Source organism: Hemiscyllium ocellatum, chromosome 39, assembly GCF_020745735.1.
Source record: "Hemiscyllium ocellatum isolate sHemOce1 chromosome 39, sHemOce1.pat.X.cur, whole genome shotgun sequence".
Lineage (NCBI taxonomy): Eukaryota > Metazoa > Chordata > Chondrichthyes > Orectolobiformes > Hemiscylliidae > Hemiscyllium > Hemiscyllium ocellatum.
In genome coordinates, this window is record NC_083439.1 from 15,819,913 (window position 1) to 15,830,941 (window position 11,029).

General features: G+C 39.3%; 1 protein-coding gene across 1 annotated transcript; it reads right to left on the reverse strand.

Moving 5' to 3' along the window:
• Nucleotides 1-1,238: 1,238 nt before the first annotated feature.
• Nucleotides 1,239-10,744, reverse strand: pdcd7 (programmed cell death 7). The gene is made up of 5 exons (XM_060852896.1): nucleotides 8,832-10,744; nucleotides 6,930-7,068; nucleotides 3,986-4,222; nucleotides 2,303-2,387; nucleotides 1,239-1,461 (listed from the first exon to the last, which is right to left on the reverse strand). The coding sequence occupies exons 1-5, from the start codon at nucleotides 10,716-10,718 to the stop codon at nucleotides 1,332-1,334; spliced, it is 2,478 nt and encodes an 825-aa protein (XP_060708879.1). The 5' UTR covers nucleotides 10,719-10,744; the 3' UTR covers nucleotides 1,239-1,331.
• Between the last annotated feature and the right edge of the window lie 285 nt (nucleotides 10,745-11,029).

Consider the following 11,029-nt stretch of genomic DNA (forward strand, 5'->3'; position numbering starts at 1 on the left):
TAATCTCAGCTCTTATTTTGGAAAACTTCCATCTGTCTGTACTTTTCTCTTGCTGCTTTAGAAACAGTGAGTAAACAGCTTTGAGATTCCTGAGTTTTTTAAAATTAAATAAGCATGACTGGGTGGAATCAGGCTCACACAGACCCAGGGATTTAGTTTTGCTTTTAGTTAGAGTTGGGGTTTGAAGCTGAATACATACAGCTCTCTCTGGCGCGATAAAAAACTCAAGTCCTCTCCCTGCTTCTATATTTTTTGGTGTTCCTTTCTTCTGTACTGGAGATACCAAATGAGGGAAATCTGTTTTGCTAAATTTCCCTTTACTAAGGGTGTGTTTATGGGATGAAGCTATACTGTAAAAGTTGATATTGTGTTGTGTCACCACAGTCTTACCAGACTATAGGGGCTGTTCTCTCATTAGAGAGAGAAGCAACTGGTGGTGATTTAACCTGAGGGCCACCAGACCTCAGGAGTGGGAAGAGGTTGAGAAGTAGCATCCTTCATGGTAACCTCAAACCAGTGATGGGAATTAAATCCACGCTGTTGGCATCACACCGCTCTACAAACCAAAGATCCAGCCAACTGAGCTAATTACTAGTTAAATAATATATCATTACATTAAGTATTTCAACAGTGTTAAATTATACCTTTTTTGAATGTATTTTGTAGAGAATAAAGTATGTTTTGCTTAAAACCCAGTAGTTTGGCCAATTTAATCAAGTCTGCAACACAGGCCTTACACTTGCCTTTAAATAAAAGTATTTGGGCTATCTCCATGATATATTTTGAGGAGGTTTGGTCTGATCCATAACACCTGCCCTTAGCAGTGGAATAAATGTTAGAAGCAGACTAATTATTACAAGCTATCTCACCCGACTTCAGCTGAAGACTACACTGGTTTTGACTCTCCATGACAATCAGGGATAGGCAATAAATGCTGACCTGGCCAGTGATGTCCATAACCCATGAACAAATAAAAACACCAATGGAGATGTGCTTGTAGTATATTAAATATATTATATGGTGCTCTTACTTGGATATCACTATTCTGTGACAAGGTCAAACCTGCATCGTCCTATATTAGATGGAACTTCATAGACTCCAGAAACTAAATTCCCACATATAGCTCAGCATCACTAAAGTAATAATGACATTTTCTTTGCACTGCGTTTCTGCTGATAAAGCCTTGACAGATCCACTGGTTTTATTAATTTAAGATGTTATCAAAACAATCCCAGAACTTTAATGCGAGGTGAATTCATCTTTATTTAATATAAAGCAGATACTAATCAGCAATAAAATACTTCAGCCAGAAAGAAAATTGTTGAATAGCATCAACTCTCATTCTGTTGGACTGCAGTTGCCCATGTGTCAGAACTGGGTGGATGTGGAATGACCCAACCGCGGGGAATACTGCTTCCATCAGGATGATCTCCTGGTAGAAGATATCGATCCCATTCTTGTCTAATAAGGAGAAAAATAAAAATATTAAATCCAATTACTATAATTAACACCCCTTTTTCTTAAGAACTTCTCTATCATGCATTTACTGTGAGTATAAATTGGGTCTGCCTGTTTGGACTATTTACAAAACAGATCTCAAACAGGAAGTGTAATACAAGTTCAGAGGTTTGGTAAGGACTAAAGGATTTAGCTTAACCTCAAGCAGAAATTATATTTAACAAAAGTAAAGCCAGCTTTGAGCATCCAACCATAATTAATTAGATTAACTGGTCCTTCCATGAGAAGTTAGAGAGCAGATGGTATAGCCTTCTGCAGGAAGAAACAGGTAACAAAGGATGACAACAGATCCTCTGGAAATTAAAGAGTCTGCAAATATTACTTAGCATTATAAATGATCCGACTGGAAAAAAAAACCCTAACTTTTCATGGCAAATGACCTGCTACAGAGAAATATCCTGAAAAGACAAAAGAGGTGGAAGCTTTATCTACCTCCAAGAATTTATCTTTATAAATTGCTTGTGTTTGTTGACTTCATTGCTGTTATTTAATAGTCCAAAATAATTACTTTCATGTGAAAATTATAGGTCTACTTCTGTCATTATCTTCTACTCCAAGACACAATGCTAGGAAGATTTACTGCACTCGCTGAAGAAGACCATTATCTTCCTCGATTCATCCTCTGGTTTATCAGATGCATTTGGTAAAAAAAAGGATACATTTGAATTACGTGGAAATCTTGAAACAGTTTGAGTAAACATCTGATCATTGTTTTAGGGACAACTGAACTGAATGATATCAACACATCTAAAGGCTTCAGATGTCAACATTCATTAATCCTCACCTGATTTGCACAAGCGCATGAGAGGAATGCTCAGCTTGCAAATAATACTGGCGAAATGGCTGTAGTGGGTGATCTGAAGGTAAATCTATTGAATTAAGTAAAGCATAAATAAATCATTTGTATGATTTGAAAGTTAATTAGCAAAAACAGCAACACTTTAATACACTGATTAATAAATTCAGTTTGGTGCTCCACAGAGATTCAAACCCTCAGAAACTGCTTTTTTTGCACTATTTTAATCAACTTGCACCATGGAGCTCTTTAAGAAAAAAAACCTGAATATATATAACTTGAAAATGATGTAAAACATTGTTCAGGGTCTGGAATGTGGCATTCAATCTTAAAAATGTAGACAAGCTCCTGCTAATGTATTACTCCACCCCAACAAATGGGAATTTTAGAAATAAATGTAACTCAACAGAATAAAATGTTATTATTTGTGAATCTCTTCAAATCGTGGTGGATTATACAAAGGGGCAATGGTTGAGTGTTAATCCCCATTACTTTAGTTAAATACTTTTACACATTGTATTTGGGCTATTCTAATTAGAAATAAATCGTTTGCCGTTTTAACTATTTTTCCACAGTCATGAAGCACTGTTTATTTCAAAGGATACAGCACACTAATGTCTCCCAGGAGAAGAGACAGGAAGAATTTAACTGTTCTCATGGTTCAGTGGGAGTCACAATTCTATTTGCAGTCCTGCAGTGATTGATAACTGCTGCTAGTTAGCAAAACACATCAAATGTCAATCAGCACAGATGAATAGAAAGTGAGCAAAACAGTTTTGGTCATGAGGTTACTTCATGGACACAAAGAGTTTTAGTAAACTATTATCAGCAGCAAATATATTGGGAAATCATATAGCAATGTAGATGATTATTACTCAAAAAACCAAATCATTCAAATCTACATAAACGAACACCAATGTTATCAATAATGGGAGCTGTAAAACAAAATTGCAATTAATCCCTGCACTTCTGCTGATTGATGCAAATCTAAATAACCACTCCATACAATACAAATATTGTGCACTCAAGCAGTTTTACATTCTAATAAAAGCTCACGGTCTTCAAACCAATTGTTCATTACCTATGTTCTCTGAAAGTTAATTAGCTAAAACAGCAAGTTATTCTGTAGTCCCATACTCAAATATTCTGAATAACAGTATTTTTGAAACTTTAACACAGAATGTATATTGCACCCTGCAATAGTGACTACACTACAAAAGTACAACACAAGTGGAAAAGTGCTTTGGTACTTCTGCACATTAATGAACATGCTACATAATTCAGGTTTCCCTTTTATTGGTGGTCTGGATTGCATTTAGTTACACTTAACAAGTGTAAGTAAACTTTCCAATTGGTAAGACTTTGAGTAACTTTGCAAACCAAAATACTGTGGATGCTGGGAACAAATAAAACTAGAAAACAAAATACTCAGCATCTGTAGAGAGAAAAAAAGGTTAATGTTTCAGGTTGACAATCTATTGTGAGAAGTTTGGTAAAAAGAATACCTTATCTAAAAAGTTAATGTTATATAATTTTTTGTAGATTTTCAATTACATGATGCTCAGTAGGACAAAAACTAATTATTTAACTTGCTCACTATCAGAAATTGACATTTCAAAAAAAAAGCTATATTTTTAATATTAAAATGGATAAACTAGGTATTACAAATACCTGGATCTCCAAACATCATGATTTCCACTTCACGTTGCTGTTTCTCTAGTTTTTCTCTTTCTTTCCTCAGCTTTTTCTCATTTTCCCTTTTCCTTTCTTCTTCTTGTTCTCCTTCCAGCATAACCCTCAAGGCTCTTTCTTCAGCATCGTACAATTCACTGCGTTTTTTAATCAGCTTTCTCAGCCTCTCGATATGATGTTCAAAGGTTTCATCAGCTGAAGGAGGAGGTTGAACACCTGGAAAAGGAAAACTGTATTTGAATAGTCAGGCTAATTTAATTATACAGTTACAGACTGAACTGGTACAAAACTGCACTCATTAGCATTAGTTTTTATTCAACAAACCATTGCCATTTCAAGACCCATTACAATGCAATTCAGTGCCACAAAATTGTAGGAGTTAGAATTTAGCAAAGTCTATCAGTTTATTCCACATGATACCACAAGTAGGAATTAGAAGCATAAGAGAACACTTCTACAAAGACCGACAAAAAATAAACAGCTCCTGCTATGATAAAATCTATCAGAGCACAATAGTTATCCAACAGGGTCAAAGTTTCCATATGCTGGATTATAAAAATTTCACGGCATCTATTACCTACGACATAGGGTTTGTGCAAAATGAGACTGACAGATTTTTCTATTCTTAGTCAATTTATTTGGTTAACATTCATTTTCACAAAATATTGCACAAAATCACAAACTAAATGCACTATCAAACACAAGCCTTTTTTAAAAAAGAATACTGTCGGGTTGTTAACATAATCTTAACATAAGATTATCTACAGTGTGGAAACAGGCCGTTTGGCACAACAAGTCCATACCGACCCTCTGGAGAGTAACCCACCCAGACCCATGTCCATCTTAATAATGCACCTAACGTTATGGGCAATTTAGCATTACCAATTCACACAACCTTCACATCTTTGGATTGTGGGAGGAAACCCATGCATACATGGGGAGAATGTGCAAGCTCCACACAGACTGTCACCTGAGGCAGGATTCGAACCCAGGTCCCTGGCATTGAGAGACAGCAGGGCTAATCACTGAGCTACCCTGTCGCCTTACAGAATCCCCAGTGTAGAAACAGGCCCTTTGGCACAACAAGTCCACATCAACCCTCTGAAGAGTAACCCACCATACCCATTCAATATATTTACCACTGACTAATGTACCTGGGCATCCCTGTACACTATGGGCAATTTAGCATGGCCAATTTACCTAACCTGCACATCTTTGGATGTGGAAGGAAACCTCAGCACCCGAAGGAAACCCACGCAGGCACGGGGAGAACGTGCAAATGCCACATAGACAGTCACCACAGGCTGGAATCGAACCCAGGTTCCTGGCGCTGTGAGGCAGCAGTGCTAGCCACTGAGCCATGTGCCGCCCTTAAATATTCTGATTATACACAATTCATTCCAAATGGGAAAAAAATTGAAATTAGCTTCTGATTAATTTTCCTATAATTTTTTAATAGAATATATATCAACTTATATTAAGTTTTAAAAAGAAAACATTTTAAAATATCTGCAATATTAATGATAGCTTAATGAATTAAGTAATGGTGTAAACAATGCTGTCTGATGGTCAAGGGATTGTATCAGTTCACGGATTCATGACCGATAACCTTCATAAGGTTCTTTGATAGAAATATGATTATTAAGATGTGATATTATATAAAAATACAAATGACTATCACAATGAGAAAATTAATGTACTGAAAGTGTTTCTTTGTGCTATACTTCCTTGTTTCAATTCTAAACATGTCAATTCTTATGCACATACTATATAGGTGTAACCGGCAGACCCAGCAAAAAAAAGTACTTGGAAATATACAGTGGAAGCAGCATTTCATTGGAGGTTCCAAGCACTGGCTGAGCTATACTAAAAAGAAAGCTGCTGTCTACACTCTCTCAAAGAAACTGGTCTAGTAACCGCAGGAACAACCATAAAATAAGTGTTGAGGAGCTGAGAATTTAAAAATAACTGCATAATTCGACACCAGGAACATGAGTTGTCTTGTCAAGTCTGCTCCACCATTGTTTAAGATCGTGACTGAGATGATTGTCGTCTCAGCTCCACTCTGTTGTCTGTATTCCATAAGCATTGACACTTTTGTCTATCAAAAATCTACACAGCCTTGAATAAATTTAAAAACACAGCTTACGCTACCTTCTGGGGAAGATATTTCCACAATCTACGTAGAGCAAGGAATTGGAGAGTTAAATGAGATTGGCAGCAGCCATTTGGATTCAGTTCACTGAAGATGTTATTGGGAGGGGTGGTGGTAATGGATGGCATCTCCAAAGTCCATATAAGATAAATATTTTCTGCTCATCATTACCCTAAAAGGGTGACCAATTGTTCTTAAACAGTATCCCCTGGTTTTATTTTCCCCTGCAAGGTGAAACATCCTCTCGGTATCCACCCTATCAGATCCTTCGAGATCTTATGCTGCTAATCAACATTCAACCCAGGTTAAACCTTACACCTTAAAGAACAAGGGAGATTGCATATTATTTTATATTCCTTTGCACTGGACATTACCACCTATTAAATGTGGATGTGGGCCAAGTGACAAAGGCCATTTGCTAGATGTTGCATCTTTATTATTTTTCTTGGGTTAGCAGGTTTCTTCACTTCAGGAAAACCCTGTAAATGGCTATTCATTGATTACTGTGGAAAGAAGTTAACTATATTTTAATTGAAGACAAACTTTTTGCTAAAGAGAATTTAAATCATTGTTGTGACTAAGGCAGTTGGAAAGAGGGAGACTTTTCACCCTTCCAACCGGTTCTAACACAGTATAATAGGTCATCGGCTGACATACCACAACAGTGATATATGTCAATTAGCAATCTTTTGCAGGATGGAAAGGATTTATTAAAATAAAATTGAAACTATATGCTGGTATCTAGACTACATCACCTTACCAACATACCTTTTCTAGCTGCAGCTTCCTTCCTCAGTTTCCGCAGCTTCTCCAGTGCCCGCAGGATATCCGTTAGTCTTTTTGCATCTGCCTGTTTCTTCCGTACCTCTGACAAGACACCATCTGCTGCAGCTTTCAGTTCACGTTCCTACAAACCAAAAGTAAATCTGGTTACTCTAAAGAGAATATTGCAAGTGCTGCAGGTGCAAAGGGATCATTAAACAAGAAAAGTAACTGGGAAAATCCATTCTTTCCATAAACTATTTACATTATAATGATAACTCTTCTGTTAATTAATCCAAAAAAGCTTATTGTAAATTCCACATCTTTCTTGTTTATTTAGTGAGCTTGTCATGGTTTCATGACAATGTTCTGAGAACTCTGGCACTCAGTAACAGCAGTAGCAAACATTTAATTAGGCTTGCTAATTTCCCCCAGCAATTTTTAACTATCCCGTGCATGTATTCATGTATTACCCCAATCATTCTTACGTCATCTCAAAGTAAAATGTGTACGAGAGAATGAGGGGGTACAAACAATTACAGAAGTCTAAAGGAGCATTGTAAAATTAAAACTGTTTCCTGATAATTCATCAACCCTTCTTTTGAATATTAATTTTGCCCCAAACTGTAACAATAGGCTAGTATAACTTGAATATCACAATTAGATTTGTGATAAGTTTAAAATTTGAATATTTCTACATATAATGATTTGATGAAACAATAAGCAAAAAGATTATGGCAAAAATATCTGTAAATTCATGTGCCTATGATACAAAAGAAGTTTTAATATATTTTCTTCTATATATAACAGAATTGTGAAGAATTTCTACAGTGACCATATTTTCTCAGCAACACATTGAACTACATATGGAAACTACAAGACCGTAAGAAGTGGAAGTAGGGCATGCAGACCATCAAGTTTGTTCGGCCATTCAATTAGATCATGGCTAATCTAATAATTCTCATCTCCACTTTTCTGCCACTTTCTCATAACCCTCAATTTCATTAGAGAAAAAAAATCTATCTCAGTCTTGAATATACTCAATGACCGAGCCTCAATAGCCCTTTCTGGTAGAGAATTCCACAGGTTCACAACTCTCAGAGAAGAAATTCCCCTTCATCCCTATTTTAAATGCGCAATCCCTTATGCTGAGATTGTTTCCTCAGGCCCTAGTACCAACCCACAAGATGAAACAATCTTTCTGCATCTGCCCCATCGAGTGCCCTAAGATTCTTGTATGTTTCAATGAGATCACCTCTCAACTTTCTATTTTCCAATGAGTATTAGCCCAATCTACTCAGCCTCTCTTCATAGACAGTCCCATCATAGCAGTGGCAAGTGAACCTTCTCTGGACTTCATCCAATATCAGTACGTTCTTCCTTAGTTAGATCAGCTTTAAAACAGATTAAAACCAACAAATCTATTTACTGGATAACTTATTACAAACCACCGCCCCATTCAGCATCCTGTATGCTAGACTCTAAGCTAGTACGTTTCCTCTTGGTGCAACTTTAGCATTTTCCCAACCAACTGTATTAATTTTTTACAGATTGTTGTCCTGGTTGTAACCATACAAATTATTATATGAAGGCATCAAAAGCTGAGCCAACTATAAGTTTATCAACTGCATTTATTTTATCTACTAATATAGATAGCTTTGTGGCAGTAGATTACACAAAAACCTAAAGGTCTAGTTTCCTTCTATGTGCTGAGTGGCTTCCAATCAAATACTTCATAACCAGTGAGATTTAACCTATTCAGAGCACTTCGTAATTGTCAAACATGGTTCAAATAGATATTTGTATTTTCTTTAATAAACAATGTATTTTTGTTACTGCCTAGATTATATAATTGCTGAGATGCGCAAATCTCTACACATGCAATACAGGAAGGAAACTATTAAATACCCTCTTTTTTTCTTCAACTTCTCGGATACGTTTCATTCTCCATGCATCAATTTTTGCTTCCTTTTCTGCTGTCCTTGCCTCTGCCTCTTGTTTTTCTAAGTGCCACATTTGTTTCTTCCTTTGAATGCTGCTCCTTTTCTTCTTGATTCTTTCCAATTTCTTTTTCACAGCACTGAGATAGTTGTCATTTTTTAGTGTCTTTAATTTTTCCTGTAAAGCAGTTCTCATTTCAACTGCTTTCAGATAGGATTCAGTCCAAACTGCTTCATTTTCGACATTAAATCTTAATTGCTGGCATAAGGCTGTGAGCTCAGTCACAAGTTTACAAGCACTGAGTACAGATTCTTTTACTTCACTAATTAATGGGTAAGATTTGGGTTTTTTAATTTCAGAAGGCTGCAACCTACGTTTTGACAAGAATCGGGTAAACCATAACTCATCTTGTTCCTTTAAAGGTTCATTATATTTAAAATTATGGGGCAACTGTTCCGATAGGTTTCTAGTTATGGAGTCATTGCTATGCAGCTGTTCAGCATTGACGTCTTTAAGGTTTTGAGAGAAGTTAGCAACACTGGGCCATGGTGTTGCCATGTTTTCATTGTTATACAGAGTGTCACGTTCCTTTTTCCAAGAGGGTATCTCTCCTGATGAATTTGGGAAGTTCTGCTGATTAGGAATGCCATGGCTAGGATTTATTAACTGAGAGTTCTGAGGTCCATATCCCACTGATGAATTAAGGCCTCCACCACAAAGCAAGGATTGGTCCTGGCAGGAAATATTCTCAGACTGGGAAGGCATGCTATGCATTTGAGGTGGCACGTTGTTGGCAACTCCAGTTCTCTCTGAGAAGGGTTGATGTTGCTCTGGATGTAAATGCTCCCAGAATGGATACTGTTGCTGAGAATCCATTTGCTCAGGTTGAAATGGAAGCTGGGGACGATGTGACAATCCCTGTCGAAGATGAATTTCGTGGTACTGATTAGCTGAGCGGCCCTGTTGCGAAAACCCCTGTGGGAGACTAACTTGATCTCTGCATTCATACCCCCGCTGGTGGGGCAGATGTTCCTTCTGCTCCTGATGCTGGGGAACAGGAGGGCAGCCCTGTAGGTGGGGAGGTTCGCCTTTATGGAGATGATTCCATGAGTGGGTAAGATGTTCACGCGTTTGTGAGTGAGATATGTAGTCTGGGTGCTGACAACTGTTTGGGTGAGGAGGGTGAATTGGGTGTTGTTGACCTTGTGGGTGGGGAGGGTGGTCTCGATATTGCTGACCCCGGTGGTGAGGGGGCTCATTTGTGTATGGCTGACCCTGGGGGTGGTCTCGGTGTTGCTGACCCTGGGGGTGAGGGGGGTGGTCTCGGTGTTGCTGACCCTGGGGGTGAGGGAGGTGGTCTCGGTGTTGCTGACCCTGGGGGTGAGGGGGGTGGTCTCGGTGTTGCTGACCCTGGGGGTGAGGGGTGGGGTCATGACCCCACGGATGGGGCGGGTAGTTCCTCGGGCGCTCCCGGTTCTCCTGAGCCTGAGGGCGGTCTCGATGGTCCGGATCCCACTGTGGCCGCTGGCCGCACTCTTGGTGCAGCTCCACCCTGCTCTGAGCCGGAGCAGGCCCTCCCAGGCCGCCGTGATGGAAGCTGTCCGCGGGGGGAGCGGGTAACCGCCAGTCTCCCCCAGCCGCAGCCCGGCCCTGGGCCAGGCCTCCCTCCGGTACCGCCAATACAGGTTGGCGGGAGAGAGAAAGTCCGGCACCGGACCTCTCCTCATTCCTAATCCCGGGGTTATAAAAGGAATCCCGGCCTCGGTTGTGAAGCGAGAATGCCGGAGGAAGCGGCCCTGGCCCCTCATGGCGCCGCTCGGGCAAACCGGGATAAAATGGCGGCGGCCGCTCCATCGCCGCCCGATCCCGCTGGCGCTCGCCGTCTTCCGATTAGTCAAGGTCTCTGTCAATCAACGCTTGACGCAAGCGGAGCTACGAAGGAGTGTCCATTCCACATCAAGCGGAGGCGGGCCTATCAGGAATCGAAACGTAGCCTTGAGCGCCCTCCAGAGTCGGGCGGACCAAGCCTCAGTCAGGAGAGGGTAAGATACCAGTGCATTGGAAACAAGGCAATTAATTAAAAAATGATATGGGTGAAAAAGTAGGTTGATTTTGTGGCATCTAATGATTTGCACTGATGACTGTGGCTGTGATTTCAATGAATA